The sequence below is a fragment of the Coenobita brevimanus genome, chromosome 47 (assembly GCF_032717465.1).
Source record: "Coenobita brevimanus isolate Jiangsu-jjx chromosome 47, ASM3271746v2, whole genome shotgun sequence".
Lineage (NCBI taxonomy): Eukaryota > Metazoa > Arthropoda > Malacostraca > Decapoda > Coenobitidae > Coenobita > Coenobita brevimanus.
In genome coordinates, this window is record NC_137000.1 from 14,916,104 (window position 1) to 14,937,965 (window position 21,862).

The window sequence follows — 21,862 nt, forward strand, 5'->3', positions numbered from 1 at the left end:
GTTGACCCTTGTGCGGTGTGATGTAGTGAGGATCTGTCCCTTCTCCCCTTTGGGGCTATGATGCGAATGAATGTGTGTCTGAATGGATGAGTAAATGGGGAGTGTGTCGTTCTGTCTTGGCTACCTCCCTTTCCTTTGAGGAAGCAGCCTTCCTAGGTATATAGATATAGATAGACTGATAGATATACAGTATATATATATATATATAAATACTGTATAGTATATACAATAATACAATACTATGTCACTCAGGAAAGTCTCAGCCAACACTTCTGAAGACTTACATTCTTATACATCTGATCAAGGCGTGTTATATCTCCATCACCAACTGCTTTGAAGAAGACTGTCGGTATGAGCATCTCCTTAACTGCCTCCACATCATCATCTGAAGAGAGCTGTAATGCCCGGGCAATAGATGACATCACATCTGGACTTTGAGCCTCTCCATTGTCTGTCTCTTGTGAATTTTCCAGGTCAGTCATCTCACCTCGAAGGTTGGTCATCATCATCTAGAAAAGGATCACTGCTAATAAATTAGTCCAGTGGAGCTGCACTCTGACATTTAGGAATGATAATTTCTTTTTCTCTGAGACTCTTTTTGAGTATTTAGCCCCTGATCTTCACATTTCATCATATCCCATATTGCTTTACCAATTATTTACTCAACAATAAAATTCTCTATTCTTAAGGCAATTTGTTTTTAAGAGAAATATGAGAAAAAAGAGAGTGTAATGATTAATTAACTGCTCACTTTTTTCTTAAAGCTCAGGTCCCAAGTCTTCTTTGCCAGGACATAGCTGAGTTTGGTGAGTGCTGCCTCAGGGGTCATGTCCAGTCCTGGCATCACTCCCAGGTCCACCAATGCCTGTGTGACCAGAGAACACAAACTTATCATATGATCAACATGCTGTGGCTGCACCACTCACCAAAACTGACAAATAAATGAGCTTTAAATGAACAGAGAACCTAAAAAAAAACAAGAACACGGAATGTCTTACCTGGGCGTATTTACCTAATTTTAATATACAGGTTTTAAACCAGGCTCATGTTGCTTTGTCTCCATATCCAGTATTATCTGATCTACTTTCAAAACATAAATGATCAATGCTCACACCGGTTCCCCTTTCAACCTGTTCCAAATATGTATGCAGTAAAACTTCACTAAAATGGATCAATTGGGACCCATGCCATTCCAAAAAAAGCGAAATTCCTATAAAAGCGACATCCGGACTTCCCCCTGCTAACCAGGACTTTTTACGATATATCAGACATTAGTCTGGATCGCGCCAACGATTTTTAACCTGATTTCATTACAACTGCAGTACTGTACTGTATTATACATTCACTACAATAATCAAATGATGTAATGCTGTACAGTGAAAGCTCGATTATCCAGGTTCAGATTATCCAGTTTTCGGAATATTCGGGCTGTGACTGAATGATTCAATGGTACGATAATTCATCAAATTATCCATACAATAGCTCCAGTTTAAATGGAAAGCATCTCGTTGCTAGTGAGCAAGCCATGAGTAAACGAGCGTGAGTCTATCCCCCACCCACATATCCCGCTCATGACCTGCCTTGCCTGACACGGTCACTTACGTTTGCGACCTTCATAATGGCAAGTTCACCTGTTACCCTTGCTGATCTGTCACTATGGCCATGGTTTATTTTTATGTTTGTGATGTTGGCAATGCCCTTCATCATTGTATTCATGGCTCCACCACCAACAAAGAGGAAAAGAACTGTATTGATTCTGTAACAGAAGCTGGAAATGATTAAAAAACTTGAATCAGGTTGAAATATCAAGCACTCCTCCGAGTTTTACGGAATTGGCAAGCAAACTGTTTCTGACATTCAAAAGTCCAAGGCTAAACTCATGGAATTCTCTGGTAAGACAGCCACTGACTGTTAAGTTAGTGGGACTTCGGTTGCCAGAAAAACCATGAAAATTGCAGTGGATGATCGTTAGGAAGAAGCAGTGTACAGTCATGAGAAAAACTACCCCCAATTATGTTCGATGCAAAACGAACGCTAGCTGGGCTACGTGGGCGGGTTCTTGCTGTTTGCCCCTCCCCTATCTAGTGTTGCCATATCAAAATCCCAATACAAAAGTTGGAATAAGCAAGAATGAGCCATATGGAGGGGAAATATATAGGTCGTGTTTGCATTACTCTGAGGGCCCCGATGCATATTAATAATGAAACTCGGCACGTTTATTATTTCCCTACTATTCAACACTTATTATCTATAGAATACAACAAATAAATTATTTTAAAGTGTATTAAATCTATAGGCATCAACTGTTTTTTTTATGAAGCCATCTTCAGTGAAACCAAGCTGCCCCGTTGTTGTTGGCCAGCGATATGAAGCTGGCCCAAGCATTCATCATCGAAACCAAGACCGTCATCGTATCTCACCCAAGCATGGTCGGGAGCAGTCTTCGTGTAGCTTGGGGAGAGTGAAATTGGCCAGCAAGGACACGTAAATGATAAATATCCTGAAATAGCACTATGTACATTTAATGACATATAGGCCACTTTCACACAAGGCCACCGGTGGCCTCAATTAGTTGCCTCCCATAGTTTTCAATGGAGCCTTTCATATGAGGCCACTGCAGTTGCCCGGCCGGCAACCAGCTCCCAGCGGTGGCTTGCTCACGCAACTAGTGTTCGCCACTGGCGGTTGCTGCCACTCACTGTAAAGCATTGTTTCAAACAGAAGCTTTTATACAGCGCCATCAGTTGCCGGCCCCTTCACACTGGACCACCAGTGGCGACCACCGGTGGCCTCATGTGAAAGCGGCCATAGAGCCAGTTCAGCACAAATGATGGCTACATGTAAAGCTGTTTTCACATGAGGCCACCGGTGGCCGCTACTTGTGGCCCAGTGTGAAGGGGCCGGCAACTAGTGCCCTACTGAACTCAAGCCACTCCTTGGTACAGTTCTCAATTGAAAGAATGGTGTCACAGGAAGAGCTCCTACTCCTTGCCTTGCTGGCGGCAACTCGTGGTGCTGTATGAAAGCTCTGATTTGAAACAATGCTTTACAGTGAGTGGCTGCAACCGCCAGTGGCGGACACTATGGTGGTACTACTCTAAACTGGCAGTTTGAGTGGGGGGCGAACCTCTGTACAGTGTTGCTATGTTTCCCAAACCTGTGATGTGAAATGGCTGTTATATATGTAAAAGGCATCAAAAATAAGATAAACACATATGAATACAATGTTAATGTATTATAACATATGAAAGAACAGTAAACTTATTATGCATAATATATTTATATGGCAACACAGAAATGTGGCATAAATATTTTACAGTGTTGCAAAAAAAAAATGTAGTCACTTTTATTGGCTTTTACCGTATTTTTGGGGTGAGTAATAACGTCACAATTATGATTAAAGGATAATGAGCAGGAATATAAGTAAAAATATGCCAATTTCTTAGTAAAAAAAAATAATACATTAAACCCTCATGAGCTGCAACACACACAGACCCAGTCTGACCTTGCCAGACCTTCCTTGTGGAGGAAGGGAGGGAAGGAAGAAGGGAGAGAATGATTGTACCGGTATGAAAACAAATCATGGCGCTGCAACAGCGACGTCATCTGGTGCCATATGTAAAACAATTTTTTCAAAAATATGATTTGATATACAGTACAGTGGGGCACCAATTTTCGCGCCTAATTGGGTCCAAAAATAATGCGCGAAAGTGGAATTAGCGAAAGTTGGGGCATTGTCTTTATGGCAAAAAGGCTAATTGGTTCCCGGTTATCCTAAAGTAACATCAGATTTTCATTTTCACTTGCAATACAGTACATCAAATCACTATTGTACATTGCATTGTGAGATATAAACAATAAAAACTGTACAGTACACATTATATGAGGAGAAACATACCACAGAGACCAGGTTGAGGTGTTTAATGGATGTTGGGGGTAAGTATCCGAGGCGCGTGGCGGGCTTATTTAGCCACGCCAGATGTATTGGCGCCACCTCTTGCTGCCTCGCTACCACTCTCTCTCTCTGCCTCCTCAGATGCAACTTTTCATTTCATTATTATACTGCCATTTCTTCACTCCAACACAATACTCTCTTTTAGCCTTGGCCTTTCCTCCCGACTTTGAATGTCCCGGCCACTTTTTATCACCACCACTGCCTCCCGGCCCTCCCCCCACACCACCAGGCTCTCCCCCCACACCACCAGGCCCATTCCCCACACTACCAGGTATAGTAGAGGCCATTGAACCGTGAGAATCCAACACAATGGAGCTAGCACGCTCGTACACAATGGCGGGAATGGGTGGACAGAGTGTTGACATGACGTCATTCAAGATGGCGGTGGGTTGCGGGCGGGCGGTGCAGGAAATTCAAAGTTCAAAATATTGTCCCAAACCCAAAATTTGTGCGCGAAAATCGATTTTTTTCAAGTGAAAGTGGAAGTTAGGGAATATTTGGTGCATGCCGCGAAAGTGGATTCCGCGAATCCTGCTGTAGCGAAAGTTGGTGCACTACTGTAATAAAAACAAAATAAAGAAATGAAAGCACAAGTTTATAACAGTCACTCATAAAAGAAACAAACTTCCCCAGGGTGACACACATCTCCCCCCAGGAGAGAGAGAGAGAGAGAGAGAGAGGCATCGTGGGTATGGAAAACGTGGCAGCACTGTAGGTTCGCACCCCATCCAAACCGCCAGTTTAGAGAAGTACCACCATAGGTGCGCGAGCGAGCCACTGCTGGGAGCCGGTTGCCAGCCGGGCAACCGCAGTAGCCTCATATGAAAGGCTCCACTGAAAACAATGGGAGGCAACTAAGTGAGGCCACCGGTGGCCTCGTGTGAAAGCAGGCCTAAGTTGCATATTCGTCAGAAGATCTTCTTCGACGAACCCCTCTGTTTACTTTGCGATTGGCACGTAATTTTTTGGTTTTATGTATCCGGGACTGTTTTTGCGGACAGAAACCAAGCATCCCAAGACGTGCTTTGAATCCCAAGCTCCAACTTGGACAAAAAAAACACAGGTTTAGATGGGTGGTTACATGCTTCAGATGGATGCTTCAGTTAGTGGCAGCCATGTGTCAATGCCTAGAGGCTGTTTTGGAAGCAGGGGGTGGGTATACAAAATATTAATCCCAAAGACCGCAATTGTTTCAGGCAGGGTACCTCCCACAACTGCAATTCCGGGGTGTTTTGGCGACTTTCACCAAGGGCAAATTGATCATGTTCTGGCTAAAGAGGAAGAATTTACACACCTGACAATGCAATCCGTACCCCCGTAGGCCAAATGGTTACTGCACAATCGAGCGTCAAAGTTCAAAAAAAGTTTATGATAGTTACCCCTCAAAAACAATCGAAAAACAGGAAAATTTTGATAACATATTTTTTTTATTGAAACAAGTCATTTCCAATTACAGTAATTTGTCACACCAATCATGAAAACAGGTGTATGTAGGAGTGGGGAGATTATTACGCTGTGGGGAGATAGTGTCGGCTGTGGAGAGTAAGCCTATAGGTAAGGGGGTTGGAAATAACCAGCTTTTCGCATGAAAAGAAAGCACTTCAGCGTGTTCTGTAACATCTGCTATGAAAACAGGTGTGTATGTAGGTGTGGGGAGATAACTAGTGTGGGGAGTAGGCCTACAAGGCCTTGATGGTACTTGGGGAGAAAAATTTCGGCAACAACCAAATTCTCTTGTGGAAACCCTCCACTTCAATGGGATTTGTTATATCAGCCATAAAAACAGGTGTGTATGTAGGTGTGGGGAGATAAAACAGGTGTGGGGAGTAGCCCTACAAGGCCTCATAATCATTCCAAAACTAACACAGACGCATATAAATGTTTATAACCATCAAGGACATCAAAATAAAGTTGAATAATGCTATAGATGCATGCATAAGGGAAAAAAAAAACAATAATTTGTTTCTGATTTCTCTTTTTACTGTCCTAACTTATCATTACACATTCCCCCTGTGGCGGGAGGGACACAACCTGGCTGCACTATGGGGTGGTACTACTACTCTGCAGCCAGGTTGTGTTAGGAAGAATACTGCCACCGTATTCCCTGCGTGTCGTAAAAGGAGACTAAAAGGGGCGGGGTGAGGGGACTAGGGACCCCCTCCTCTGTTTTTTAGTTCCTAAAAAGAGACAGGCCAGAGAAAGGGATGGGGGATGGAGTTATCCCCGTACCCTGAAGATTGGGTCTATGAATGTGCATGGATGTAGTACGATTGAGGCTAAAAGGGAGGAGATTGGGAGAATGTTTGTGAGAAGAAAGTTGGATGCGTTAGCTTTGAGTGAAACGAAGATGAAAGGGAAGGGGGAGTCTATGTTTGGAAGTGTGAATGGAAGATTGTCAGGTGTTGACAGAGGAAGGGCAAGAGAAGGTGTGGCCTTGTTAGTGAGTCCGGAAGTACAGCACTGTGTGATTGAATGGAAAGAGGTGTCATCAAGACTGATGTGGGTGAAAGCGAAATTTGAACATGAGTTGTGGGTGTTTGTGAGTGCATATGGGCCTGGTAGTGAAAGGGATGAACAAGAGAGGGAGTCTTTCTGGAATGATGTTGATAAGTGTCTGCAGAGTTTTGGAGCAAATGTGAATGTGGTAATGATGGGAGATCTGAATGCTAGAGTGGGAAATGTAGCAGCTGAAGGTGTTTTTTTTTTTTCTTTTTTTTTTTTTAATGCGAAGAAGAAGGAACCAAAGGCCATGAGCCCGCAGTAACAGTTCCCTCCAAGAGAAAAACAAAATACAATATAGAGCCACATTCAAGATCTGATCATTTTGAGATGCCTGGACACACTGCGTTTGAAAGACTGAAGATCATAGGCAGCAGGAAATACAGACAGAGGGAGACAGTTCCAGACCTGACCTGTTGCATAAATGAAAGACTGGGAGTAACGGTTAACTCTTGCATTAGAGAGTTGGACAGAAAAAGGATGAGAGTTTGCTGCCAGACGGGTGCTACGCGCCCGACGTAGAGGTGGAGGAATGCAAGCAGACAGTTCAGAGGAGCAGTGACCATTAAAGTAGCGATAGAAAAGAAATAAAGATGCAACAGTGCGGCGAAGAGACAGAGGTTGAAGGGAGTCAGTAAGAGGAGGAGAGTTAATGAGACGAAAAGCCTTTGACTCCACCCTACTGAGAAGAGCTGTATGTGGGGAGCCTCCCCACACATGAGAGTTGTACTCCACACAGGGGCGGATAAAACCCCTGTATAGAGTCAACAATTGCGCAGGGGTAAAGAAAGAGCGGAGTCGGCTTAGCACACCCAATCTCTTGGAAGCAGATTTCACAAGAGATGTAATATGATCTTTCCAAGATAAGTCCCGTGTAAATGAAACCCCAAGCATGTTCAAGGATGATGCAGGATTAAGATGAATATTATTAAACATTAGTGGGTATACCTGTGGAAGATTTTGTCGGGTTGATAGGTGTAAGAACTGAGTCTTAGATGCATTAAAGACAACCATATTATTTTTACCCCAGTCAGAGATACGAGCCAAGTCAGACATTAGGTGTGCCATAGCCTCATCCCTTGTTTGTTGAAGTAACTGTTGAGATGGGCGTTGCGAGAACCGAATGGAAAGGTGAAGGGAGGAGTCATCAGCGTATGAGTGGATAGGGTTAGATGTACAGCTTAGAAGATCACTGATGAATAAAAGGAAGAGAGTTGGTGATAGGACAGAGCCCTGAGGAACACCACTGTTGATAGATCTAGGAGAAGAACGATGGCCGTCTACAACAGCAGCTATAGAACGACCAGAAAGGAAGCTAGCGATGAAGGCATAGATAGAAGGATAGAAACCGTAGGAGGGCAGTTTGGAAATTAAAGATTTATGCCAGACTCGATCGAAAGCCTTTGAGATGTCAAGTGCAATGGCAAACCTTTCGCCAAAGTCCCGAAAGGAGGATGACCAGGAGTCTGAAAGGTAGGTGAGAAGATCGCCAGTGGAGCGTCCCTGACGGAACCCATACTGACGATCGGAAAGAAGGTTGTGATAGGAAAGATGCCTTAAAATTTTTCTATTAAGAATTGACTCGAAAACTTTTGAAATACAGGACGTTAAAGCAATTGGACAATAGTTGGAGGGTTGGGAGTGGTCACCCTTCTTTGGGACTGGCTGAATAAGAGCAAACTTCCAGCAAGAAGGAAAGGTACAAGTTGACAGACAAAGGCGAAAGAGTTTTCCTAGGCAGGGTGTAAGCACAGAAGCACAGTTCTTGAGAACAACAGGAGGGACCCCATCAGGCCCATATGCCTTGTTAGTACTGAGGCCAGTGATGGCAGAAATTACATCAACTGAAGAAATTTTAATGTCAGCCATGAGGAAGCCAGAGGGGGGAAGTGATGGAGGAACAGCACCGGAATCGTCTAAGGTAGAATTGGAGGAGAAAGTCTGTGCGAAGAGATCTGCTTTATCAGTAGAAGAAATAGCTACAGAACCATCAGAGTAGAAAAGAGGAGGGAAGGATGATGAGGTAAAGTTGTTGGAAAGATTTTTGGCAAGATGCCAGAAGGAGCGGGAAGAATTCGAGTTGGAGAGTTGAGAGCATTTAGTATGGATGAAATTATTTTTAGTAGAGCGAAGAACAGACTTAGCATGATTCCGGACAGAAACGTAAAGATGATGTGATTCAGGGGTGGGTTGGCTCCGGTACCTTTTGTAGGCCCTCTCCTTGTTGCGGACAGCATTAGAACAAGCGTGATTAAACCAAGGCTTTCTTGCATTAGTCAAAGGATATGAGAAAGGAATGTATGCTTCCATGTCCGAGAGAATAACCTCCGTAATGCGCAAGGCACACTCAGATGGCTCACGGCCATGGAAGCAATAATCATTCCAGGGAAAATCAAAGAAGTACTGCCTGAGGGCCTCCCAGTCCGCGGCTCCAAAATGCCACAGACGACGTTTCACTGGAGGGTCCACAGGCCGTACCGGAGTGATAGGACAGGTTAAGGTAATAAGGTTGTGATCGGAGGAGCCCAATGGAGAGAAAAGATTAACAGAGTAAGCAGAAGGATTAGTTGTGAGGAAGAGGTCAAGTATGTTGGAGCTCTCTCTAAGGCGGTCAGGGATACGGGTAGGGTGCAGTACAAGCTGCTCTAGGTCATTAAGGATAGTAAAGATGTAGGCTTGTTCACCAGGTGGATCCGTGAAAGGAGAGGAGAGCCAAAGGTGGTGGTGAACATTGATATCTCCATGAATGGAGATTTCAGAGAAAGGAGAAATGGATAGAATGTGTTCCATCGTAGAAGTAAGATAGTCGAAGAATTTTTGATAGTCAGTAGAATTAGGGGATAAGTAAACAGCACAGATATATTTAGTCAGAGAATGACAGGAAAGCCGAAGCCAGAGTGTGGAGAATTCAGAAGAATCAAGTTCAGGAACACGAGAGCAACATAAGTCGTTGCGTATATATACACAACAGCCACCTTTGGCTTTGAAATGAGTATAGAGAAAGTAGGAGGATACAGAAAAGGGTTTGCTGTCAGTTGTCTCAGACAGCTGAGTCTCCGTTAGAAAAAGAAGGTGAGGTTTAGAGGAGGAGAGGTGGTGCTCAACAGAGCGAAAGTTAGAGGAAAGGCCGCGAATGTTGCAGAAATGAAGAAGAAGAGAGTCAGACAGTGGTTCCAGGCACCTTGAGTCGTCACCGGGAGAGGGGCAGATAGTGGGGGCATTTATGGTCCTCCCCCCTGGGGACTCCGAGGCTTGATAAATCGACGCCATTTTTGGTAAATTTTGAATAGGAAGTGTAGTGTGTACTGTGCATGTAGTTTGGTGAAGATAGTTAGAGAAACTTGTACTGGAGAGCATGCTGGCCTACTCTCTGTGTAATTGAGACACTGAAAAAGTTCAGCAAAGGGGGATGCATGGTGTGCCTGGAAGAAATGAAAATGGGGAACGAATGATAGCGATGTGTGTTGAGCGAGAGATGGTGATTGGGAATACGCTGTTTGAGAAGAAAGATATTTATAAGTATACATGGGTGAGACAGGAGGGTGGAAGGGTTGTTGATAGAGCTTTGATGGACTATGTGGTTGTGTCTAGGAATGTAATAAGATTGTTGGATGTGAGAGTTCTGAGAGGGGAGGGTGGAGGTATGTCTGACCACTACCTGGTGGAGGGAAAGTTAAGAGTAGGTAAGAGATGGGTGAGAGCTAGGAGGGTTAGGTGTGGCAGGGAGGTTTTAAAAGTGAGTGAGTTGGATAAAAGAGAGAAAAAGATAGAGTAACAGGAGAAACTGAAAGATGAGTGGAACGCAGTGAAAGATCGGGAAAATGGCAGCGTGGAGGAGGAATGGCAGTTGTTTAAGAGTGCTGTGATGGGGCATGCAGAAGAGGTGTGTGGTGTGAGACATGTGGGTAGTGGTGTAAGAAAAGGAAGTGAATGGTGGTGCGAGGAAGTAAGTATGGCTGTGGCTGAGAAGAGACGTGCATATGAAGTGTGGCTGCAGAGGAAGGATGAGATGTCATATGAAAGGTATAAGGAAAAGAGGAATAGAGCGAGAAGGGCTGTGCGTGATGCTAAAGTGGCAGCAGATGAGAGGTGGGGTAGGCGGCTGACAGAGAATTTTCAACGGAATAAGAAAATGGTTTGGAAGAAGGTGAAAAGGGTGCGAAAGGGATAGTCTGGGAAGGAAGAACGAGTAAAAGCAGAGGATGGAAGGATGTTAATTGAGATGGATGCAGTAAGGAAGAGATGGGCAGAGTATTTTGAAAGATTGTTAAATGTACAAGAGGAAAGGGTGGCTGAGATTGTGGCCGATGGAAGGGTGCAAGGAATAAATGTGTTGGGAGAGTTGAATGATTCTTTGATCACGAAGGAGGAAGTGGAGAAGGCAGTAAAGGAGATGAAAACAGGGAAAGCTGCACGTATGGATGGGTGTGCTGTGGAATGCCTGAAGGGTGGTGGAATGACTATTGTTGACTGGTTAGTAAGATTGTTGAATGTGTGCTTTGAGAAAGGTATGGTGCCAATTGACTGGGCAAGTGCTTGTGTGGTCCCGTTGTATAAAGGCAAGGGTGATAAGTATGAATGTACTAGCTTTAGGGGTATAAGTCTGTTGAGTGTTGTAGGTAAGGTGTATGGTAGAGTGTTAATAATGAGAGTTAGAGAGGTACAGAGGGAGTGATTCGTGATGAGCAGTGTGGTTTTAGGAGAGGGAGGGGATGTGTTGATCAGGTGTTTGCTGTGAGACAAGTGTGCGAAAAGTATTTAGCGAAAGGCAAGGATGTGTTTTGGGCATTTATGGATTAAGAGAAAGCGTATGATAGAATTGATAGGGAGGCTTTGTGGACTGTTTTAAGATTGAATGGACTTGATGGTAGGTTACTAAAAGGGGTGAAAAGTTTTTATGTAAATAGTAGAGCGTGCGTAAGAGTGGGAAATGCTGTGAGTGATTGGTTTCCTGTGAGAGTGGGGCTGCGACAGGGATGTGTGATGTTGCCTTGGTTGTTTAATATTTACATGGATGGTGTTGTAAGGGAGGTGAATGCAAGAGTTTTAGGTGGAGGTCTGAGTCTGGTGAATGTTGATGGTGGAGAGTGGAATCTGAAGCAGCTGCTGTTTGCAGATGATACTGCACTGGTGACTGATTCAGAGGAGAGACTGAGACAGTTGGTAGAGGAGTTTGGAAGGGTGTGTGAAAGGAGGAAATTGAAAGTAAATGAGAATAAGAGTAAAGTGATGAAGTGTACGAGGTTGATAGATGGTAGGGGGATGAATATAGTTTTGAATGGTGAGTTGCTTGAGAAGGGAGATTGTTTTAAATATTTAGGGTCACATGTTGCTGTGGATGGAAGAATAGATGCAGAAGTGAAGTTTAGAATAAATGAAGTAGGAAAGGTGCTGGGAGGAATGAAAAAAGTGTTTAAATGTCGTTCACTTAAAATGGATGTAAAGAGAAGGCTGTATGAGGGTGTTGTGGTACCGACTGCGTTATATGGGGCTGAAACATGGAATATGGGTGTAGCAGAGAGGAAACGTTTGAATGTAATGGAGATGAGGTGTCTGAGGAGTATGTGTGGAGTGACGCGTATGGATTGGGTGTGAAATGATGAAGTGCGAAGGAGAACTGGAGTTGTTCGGGAGATGGCTGGTAGAGTTGAGCAGAGGGTGTTGTGATGGTTTGGGCATATGGAGAGAATGGATAATGAGCGATTGGTGAAGAAGATAACTAGATCTGATGTGAGAGGTGTAAGGCTGAGAGGAAGACCACGAATAGGATGGATGGACAGTGTGAAGAGAGCGCTGGATGCGAGAGGGATGTCTGTTGAGCAAGGAAGAGTGGCTGTGCGTGACAGAAATAAATGGAGAGAAATTGTGAATGAATAAGTGATGATGCAGCCCTGAGGGGATATTCTCCCGCATTTGGTCTGATCAGCTAGTCAGGTCAGGTGCAGGTAAGGGGATGGGTCTGTTATGATGTGGCAGGGGTAAACCAGTTCTGTTGTCGGGCCCTGCTGCGGATGTCACTGATTGCATTGGGCAGTTGACCCTTGTGCGGTGTGGTGTGGTGAGGATCTGTCCGTTCTCCCCTCTGGGGCTAAGATGCGAATGAATGTGTTTAAATGGATGAGTAAATGGGGAGTGTGTCGTCCTGTCTCGGCTACCTCCCTTTCCTTGGGGGAAGCAGCCTAGGTATATAGATAGATAGATAGACCATTACAATTATCACATTATCATTACACTTCATCGCACTTATCATTACAATCTCGGCAACAACCAATTTCTCTTGTGGAAACTCTCCATTTCAATGGAATTTATCACACCAGCCATGAAAACAGGTGTGTTTGTAGGTCTGGGGAGACGAAACAGGTGCAGGGAGTAGCCATACAAGGCCTCACAGTCTTTTGAAAACTAACACAGACATATATAAATGCTGATAACCATCAAGGACATCAAAATAAAATTGAATAATGCAATGCACTGAATCATGATTTATTTGTTAATTGCAGTGACTCCCTAACTAACTAACTAACTAACAAACAGGCAGATAAGTTGACCATGACTGGCTGGCAGTTGTGTTTACCCAGAGTAAATGTTTGCTTGGAAACGGAGACTAATCAGAGGTAGTAATCTGGGCAGGTAGGGAGAATGAAAAAAAAAAAATTAAGATGTGTCGCATGTAGTACAACATATAGCATTCTCCAACTACGTACGTACGGAAACTGGTAGGTGCGAAATGTGAGCTGAACAGAGTGAGGTGTAATTATATGCAAATTTGGGAAGTACAGTAGACTTCAATAGATCGGAATTCGCTTTTATCGGACTCGAGGAGCTACTGGACTAAATTCCTATATATCAGAAAAAGTCTAATAATGCCAGGAGCAGTCTGGACTGCATGACCACTTCAGTTGTGTTCACCACAATAAGACAAATAAGAGACATGTTTATCAGTGTATAGTATAGTATTATTATATGTATTACACCATTTGATTAATGTAGTGAAATTATAACATAGTACAGTACTGCATTGGTAGTCAAAGCAGTTTAAAAACTGTTCATGTGATCTGGACTAATGTCTGATATATCAGAAAAAGTCCAGATTAGCAGGGGGAAGTCTGGATGTCGCTTTTTTCGGAATTTCGCATTTTTCGGAATGGTTTGGACCCTAATTAGTCCGTTATAGGGAGGTCTTACTGTACAAATAATATGAAACAGGTACGTATATCAAGCCTGATAACTCTCAGGGGTCTGTAGGGGGTTGGAAGGGTAGTGAGGGACAAGGAGGGAGGGATGGGGTGGGGTTTGGGGGGGGGGGAAATGAGCCTAGCAGGGAGGAAAGAGGGGCAAGTGAGGGTGGGAAGGGATGCAGGTGATGGTGGGAGGAGTGATCCAGGTGCGTGGAGGGGTGGGAGAGTGATGGGGGACAAGGAGGGGTGGGAGAGTGATGGGGAACAAGGATGGAGTGAGGGAGTGAAGTAGAGGGTGGCATGGAGGCAGCTGAGAGGGGGGAGTGCCTCCCCACCACCCAGGTTGGTCCGATCCCCCCCTCACACCACATCAGGGGCGAGTTCTCATTGGCCTGAAGCCATATACGTCATAATTGGGGAGGAGCAAGCACTCTAGTTTTTTACAGGCTCCGATCAATTGATGCAATTAGGCGTTTTTGGCATAAAACTCAAATCCCATCAACTGATGCGATTATAGGACTTTAGGGGTTAACCCTTACACCGCGGGCTTGTTTCCCAATGTTTTGCGTGTCCCGCTGGCATATTCAGGCTCCGACAGACACTCAAAAAATATTTGCCAAAAATCAGTTATTAGTCCAAGAATATTAAAATTATATATGCATATGGCACATACCTTCAGCTTTCTCCTGTGATGTTTGTTGAGCCTTTGTCGATTACCGTAGGACTTGTGGAGACCTCTGAAAATGGGTAACGAAGTCTCCATTTTACACTTCCAGACAACCCATAATATGATTACCACAGCCAGATATTATCACTAGAAACACTATTCTATGATTATCAAGTAGCTTCGGATCCATACTCCAAAAAAAAAAACACTGTGAAAGCAATGAAATTTACGAGTGCGTATGACCTTCCCACTTGCGCTAGTTCGCTGTTGGTATTCTGTCATTTATTATTCATAAAACCCCTCACACTTTATATTTCTGTTACTATATAACACTTATATATATATCTGCAGTCTTTATCCATAAGTTTCCTTCAGTAGTATTAGTTTATTGTCACTGAAGTCATTCAATTTTTCATTCAGTAAAATACGTAGAGAGCCACGGATTCACTTTCACTGTTATAACCTCAAGTATTGGTACTCATATTCTTATATTACTAATTAACTTACATTTCTATTTACATTTTCTATTGTATTTTCAATATTTACACTTCTATTTTACTTACACTATGTTATTCACTGTCACTTTCAGTAACATAAAACTATATTACACTGTTCAATCATATGTACTGTACATCCACTGCTTTCACTTGCTATTTACACATTATTTTCACATTACTTTCCTTTCCCACTTGCACTTTTAGAACTGCTTCTGGCTGTGGTAATCAAAGAAGCAGGTAACACAGACGGGAACCTTGCACTCAGCGCACTGCCAAGAGGTGCGTTTGTGCTCAGGTGTGCGGCGGGTGGTATGTGCACATACCTGGCACCTGCGGATCGCAGCCTTCCTCTTGGTTGTGGCAGGCATTTGCACCAGTCTGTGCCGATCCATGTACGCCCTCTGCTCAAGTCTGTCGGGAAGTGTTACTGGATGGCGCCTTGGAGTTGCTGCTGTCACCCTACCATATCTTTCAAGCAGCTGCTGAACACAAGTCCTGGTGAACAGCCTCAGGGAGAAGGACTTGGGTGGCTTGACCTTCATCTTGTACAGGATGAAGGCGTTCAGCATCGTCATGTCTATGAGTTGCAGAAAAACTTTCCTGTACCACCTAGTATTCTTCCTGAGGCAGTCAATCTCTTCAATCATCATGTCGGACTTGTCCACCAGCCGCATGTTAATACTGTAGTCTAAGACAGCACCAGGTTTCCTCACAGGTTCGCCTGTCCTACGGTCGACCTTCCCACTGTCTGTCATTTCCCCCTTGTGTACGGTGGTGAGCATGTGCACGACCCTCTTGTCATGCCACCGAATTGCCAGCATCTTCTCAGACTTGCATAGGTGCACGTCTTCTCACTGCGAGGTTCCTACCTCTGGGAATTTAGGGAAGTGGGCACGATTACTCTTGACAGTGTCTCAGGAGCCGATGCCGTGCTCTGAAAGGTATTTGGCAAGTTTCAGTGCTGTATAATAGTTGTCTGTATACAGCACATGATTCCCACCAAAATACCTTTCAAGGAGCACTTTCACTACACAGCCTGAGAAGCCAAGGGGGGGTGTTTTATCAAGATCAACAGTGCTGGCTGAATAAATGACGAAGTCAAGGATGTACTCCATCTTACAGTCGCACAGTACAAAGAACTTGATTCCAAAGCGATGGCGTTTGCTTGGAATATACTGCACAAACCTAAGACGTCCTCTGAACAAAACCAAGGATTCGTCAATGACAACCTTCTGAAAGGGGTGGAAGAATGTCATAAACTTATCCTTCATTCTGCTCAGAATCTCCCGGATCTTCCAGAGTGGGTCGGTTTGGGAAGGTAGATCGTTGTCGGCAAAGTGCAGGTTGCCCATGATGTTCCGGAAGCGATCTCTGGCCATGTACTAATTGAAGGTGGGTGAGGGTAGTAAGGGGTCCATGTATTCTTCCAATTCATGCCTCTTTGAGTGTGGCATAAGAAGCATGAGGGCGAAGAACACATACAGCCCCTGCACTCCCAGAATGGACCACTGTTGCATCTTGGCTGTACCTGTACCACTTGCAGCACGTTGTGATTCATACCTGTTGGTCTCATCACATATGTGCTGCATGACTTCATCATCGAGGAAGGCCAAAAGGAAGTCCACACACTCAGCATCCTTGTCAAGAGTGAAGGCAGGCTGTATTCCTGAGGAACTCTCGTCAAAATGGAGATGTTCAGGGACAAAATCGGACCCTTCTGTCCACGCGAAGGCGTCCAGGATTCCCTGTCGTGGCGGTGTTGGGTGGGTGAGGGTGGAGGGTGGCTGTGAGGCAGATTTATCTGGTTCAAGGTCACTCGCACTGACCCTGGGTTGACGTACAGCACTAGCAGCCCTTACTCTACTGGCAACTCTACTTTTACGGGTCAGGGATTTACCTCTTCCTCTACGGCCTGCCTTCACTGTTGATGCTGGTGGTAACTCTGACGACGAAGACTCTGGAGAAAATTCAGCAGAAGAAGAGGAAGAAATGAGTGAAGTGGGGCTTGGGGAACGGGGAGGTGAATCACCTTGGGACTCATGGCAGGCTGGGTCACGCGGGGCCATTGTTCCAGGGCTAACCCGCCGCCTTTTCATTCCCTCCCCAAATTCCTTCCCTTGCTGCACTAACGGCTTCTTTCCCTTGGAGCTAGGGATAACTTGGGACACTGAAGCACTCGTACTAGTAGTTTCTGGCACAATTTCCTCACCCAGCTCATCACACGAATCCCCCGAAGGGTCATAGTCACTATCCATCATTTCCATTGACAATTCGGCTAGTTCACGTTCCACTGCAGTCACTTAGTCCTTTCCTGCTTCCCCCACGAGTTTTTCTGGGTGTAGAGGTCACAGGGCCCTTTGCGATGGGCGCAGAAGCGGCAGAAATGGAGGGGCGCGAGTGCGACATGCTTTGGCCACAGAGGAGGACAAGGAACTAAATGGCGCGGCTTATCTGAGAAGGCAATGGTTGACAGTGACAATGGGGCTGACAGCTGCTAACTTACATGCTAATAAATTATTGGTAGAAAATCTCGGCAATACATAAAGAAATACTGTAGGTAGTTCCAGGTGAATGTAAATGTCACTTAGGCTTCTCCCTTCCTTTCTGATATATATTTTTATTACAGAAATAGATTACAAGGCATAATTCAAAGGGGAAATTACAGTGGGAATTTAGCGAATGAATGCATGTGAGGTGTTGTCAAGTGATAATTAGCCAATTCCTGGTGTATACCACTATCACTTACCTTATTTTTTTTTGGTATATATTATTTTGTATAAGTATAGGGCATAGGGCTTATTTCAATGGATGAAATCCGTGGAAAAATCCGGGGGAGATTTGCTTAGCGCAGCGCGGCCGGGGAGGTGCGAGGACAAGGTAATGGAGGGGAGGTAGGGAGGGGAGTCAGGAACGGGGAAAAATGGCTAAAATGTCAACAATGGATGGGAGTACAAATGAGATTTGGAGTGCTGACTAGTGTTGGACATTGGCAGTACTGATAGATGATACAAGCCACCACTTGAAAGCCCGGGATAATTCAAAATAACACAGAATCACAAAAGTGACGCCCCGCAGTATGATCCATTGCGCCCGAGCGTCACGAAAGTGACGCCCCGCGGTTAAGGGGTTAAAGCAATGAGACTGAACATGTATTATTATTCTCCTACTCAACATTTATTATATGTAGAACGCAATACATATCATTATTACACTAAAATTTACTAACTTGGATTGTAACGGCTGAATTACTATCATACGTCTGGCACGGGTGCGCACATACTCATTGCCTGTCTGAATGTGTTGCTGACTCTACACCATTCTGTTATATTTTTATTTAATGAATTTGGTGCCGGATAAAAAAACGTATTGTTTCTATGCACAGAGGCCAAACGATCTAATTAGCTTTCATTACCTCCAGCACAAATTCTAATATCTGTGTCTCACATAACCAACATTGACGGGTTTGCGGTACAAACTTTCCTGTCCCATCATGCCACAACTCTTCGTCGTTGTGTCATTGTGCATAGCTCTGAAGGGTAACGGTAGTTTTTCTAATGACTGTACAAGTGGTTCGTTCAGCAACAGAGTGTCGGCATTGTGGTATGGGGTGCTGAGATTATGGCTGCTGCAGAAAAGCTAGCTAACCAAATATCAGCATTCAGGGTTTCAAGGCATCTGATGGTTGGCTTTCTCATTTCAAGGCAAGGCATGCAATGGTAAACTGACATGTGTCTGGCAAGTCTCTGAATGCAGATATATCACAAATTCAGCCGTTTCGAGAGAAATTGCTGAGGCTTATACAAGACGAAGGTCTTCTCTCCCAGGTATATAATGTTGACAAGACTGGTTTATTCAACTGTTCATTGCCTCTGAACATACTTGCAGTGCCATGAAGAGTCTGTTCCTGGACGCAAAATCTCCAAAGATCGTGTGTCTGTGCTGTGTTGTGCAAGAGCTGATGGTCACCGGTTGAAGCTGCTCGTGGTCGGCAAGGCTCATCGCCCACGCTGTCTCCTGACCTACCTCTTCTGTACGACTTCTCCAAGAAAGCGTGGTTTAAATTTTAAGAACCGGTTCTTTAATTTCATACCTGAGGTGCAAAAGTTTCAACAGGAAGTCCTGAATATTGCACCAGCTCATGTACATGCAATTCTCTTCCTTGATAATACCACTGTTCATCCTGGCGTTTCTGAACTCATGAGTGATGATGGACATATCAAGTGCATCACGCTGCCTTCCATCATCAGCCATTCAGCCTATGAATCAAGGGATCATCTGTGCAGCCAAGCGACTGTACCGACGACGATTGGTTGAGGAAGTAAATAAGTTTTAATTCATCGTATGTGTCATTAACCCCGTCCGTGTAAGAAAGGCTTTTCTTTTGGCAAACATACGTTTTATCAGAAGCAGTAGAAGCACCTTACCAAATCACTTCTTCCTAACAGTCTGTTATATCTTTCTGATTTTTTTCTGGGGTGGTAAAACGTTTCGTGCTAAATCTTTTTCCCCGTAAACTCGTATGACTCGTCAGCATAATGGTGGAAGTGACTCCTACCCTAAGTGTTTAACTAAACTTAACCTAACCTAGTTTAACTGTAGCGTGGGTGTAGCAGAGAGGAAAAGTTTGAATGTAATGGAGATGAGATGTCTGAGGAGTATGTGTGGAGTGACGCGTATGGATCGAGTGCGAAATGATGAAGTGCGAAGGAGAACTGGAGTTGTTCGGGAGATGGCTGGTAGAGTTGAGCAGAGGGTGTTGCAATGGTTTGGGCATATGGAGAGAATGGATAATGAGCGATTGGTGAAAAAGATAACTAGATCTGATGTGAGAGGTGTAAGACTGAGAGGAAGACCACGAATAGGATGGATGGACAGTGTGAAGAGAGTGCTGGATGCGAGAGGGATGTCTGTTGAGCAAGGAAGAGTGGCTGTGCGTGACAGAAATAAATGGAGAGAAATTGTGAATGAATAAGTGATGACGCAGCCCTGAGGGGATATTCTCCCGCATTTGGTCTGATCAGCTAGTCAGGTCAGGTGCGGGTAAGGGGATGGGTCTGTTATGATGTGGCAGGGGTAAACCAGTTCTGCTGTCGGGCCCTGCTGTGGATGTCACTGCTTGCATTGCGCAGTTGACCCTTGTGCGGTGTGATGCGGTGAGGATCTGTCCGTTCTCCCCTTTGGGGCTAAGATGCGAATGAATGTGTTTGAATGGATGAGTAAATGTTGAGTGAGTCGTCCTGTCTCGGCTACCTCCCTTTCCTTGGGGGAAGCAGCCTAGGTATATAGATAGATAGAGATAGATAGATAGTTTAACTGTACGTAATAATTTAATCTAATCTAACCTAGCATCCAGTTGGGAAGCTGGGAAACGAAAACCACCTTTGAGTATGCTGGGTTAGACAAATGTATGAAAGTAACTTATGCCCCTGAAAAGTCAGAAAAATATAGAAAACAAACTGAAGGAATATGAATTAAACTGGCAAGGTCCTTCCACTGCATCAAATAAAGCTTACATTTACCTCTCTTTTTTATGCTGGCTAACATGTGACAAGATTGTCACAATCAGACAGGGTTGTTTCCAACTTACGCTGACCACCCCAGAGAAGTAAAATTTATTGGAAAGGTTAATGAAATAAAATTTATACATGAGGTTTACGAAGTAAAATTCAATTGTGAAAAAAAAAAAAAAACGAAAATGAAATCTCACAACCTAACCTATTGGTATGACACTTTCTTGTGGAGATCTGGCAATGTCTTTATTTTTCTTTATTTTTGTCTGCATGCATTTTCTTAAACCGCGTTTTTGTCGTCCGAGCTGAGGGATTGGATTCGAAGCCATCTTCGGTAAAACCAAGCTGCACTGTTTTTGTCGGCCAAAGTGATACGAAGCCGGCCCAAGCGTTTGTCATCAAAACCAAGACTGTCTTCGTATCCCACCCAACAGACGCTGCCTAGACCCGGTCGTTGTCGGACGTGTTCCTCCCGGCCGTGTTGTCGACTGTCTTACTCTCGGGTGTTAACCCATCTCAGCCGTACAGTCACATCCAGCTTATTTTGGGCATATCGCAGTAACACCACAGTGTTCCAGTGTTATAACAGTGAGTGTACCGGCCAGGCATGGAGTCTTCCATGACCGGCCTCGCCACACAGGACGTCCATATGGACCTCGCTCCTGCCGCTGCAGAAGTCGTTGCCCCTGGTAAGAGGGTGAGGACGGCCTCCGCCACTAGTGACAAGGGAGGTGCCCCGGAAAAGTGGATATGGCCTTCCGCCCCAGTTGGTGATGTCTCCAGTGAACCAAGAAGCCTCGTTTACATAGCAAGGTCGGCTGACAACACCCCTGTATTTTTGAATCCCCGCAGGTTGTCGGATGCCATCAACAAATCTTCATGGGTTAAGTACTGTATAGAGGGATCACTTAGAGTTTTAGGTAAAGGAGCAGCTATTAGGTTCTGTGTTTTTGCAGATGATGTGACCAAAATGACTGTACCACCAGAGGCCCTCACCCAGCTGGGGGACTGGCCAGTAAGGTGTTGGTTGGCTTGCTCACCTTCCAGTGGCGAGTTCTCATATGGGAAAATAGGGCCTGTTGCTCCTGATGTCACGGAGGAGGAACTTGCTAGTAATCTTCGCTGCCTTGGCGACTGTTCCTCTCAGCTAGAGGAAGTCACCCGCCTTATGGTCCACCCTCCTGGTGGTGAGGCAGCAGTGGCAGCCAGGGTGGTATGGCTCAAATTCAGGGGCCCCCTGCCGGAGCAGGTCATATCTGGCCACTTATGTTACTCTGTAGGGACTTACACTTTTCCCATCCTGAGGAGCAATACATGCCATCGATTTGGACACGGCACAATATCATGTAAAAATAAAGTTCGTTGCTCTAATTGCAGCAGGTTCCATCCATGCAAATCCCCACCGGGTGGTCAATGCACCAATGACCCCTACTGCTTCTTCTGCGGTGGCGCACACCAAGTTGTCTCCCGCAAGTGCCCAGTCTACCAGCAGGCACTTGCCATCCATGACGCTACTAGGACTGACCCGTCAGCCCTGTCGGATGTCAACACCCGTT

General features: G+C 44.7%; 1 protein-coding gene across 1 annotated transcript in view; it reads right to left on the bottom strand.

Moving 5' to 3' along the window:
• LOC145399057 (L-asparaginase-like) overlaps window positions 1–21,862 on the bottom strand; it is a 484,302-nt gene that overhangs the window by 193,419 nt on the left and 269,021 nt on the right. Inside the window, 2 exon segments of the mRNA XM_080271799.1 lie at window positions 285–509; window positions 752–865. Of these exon segments, the coding sequence (XP_080127925.1) occupies window positions 285–509; window positions 752–865 (339 nt within the window).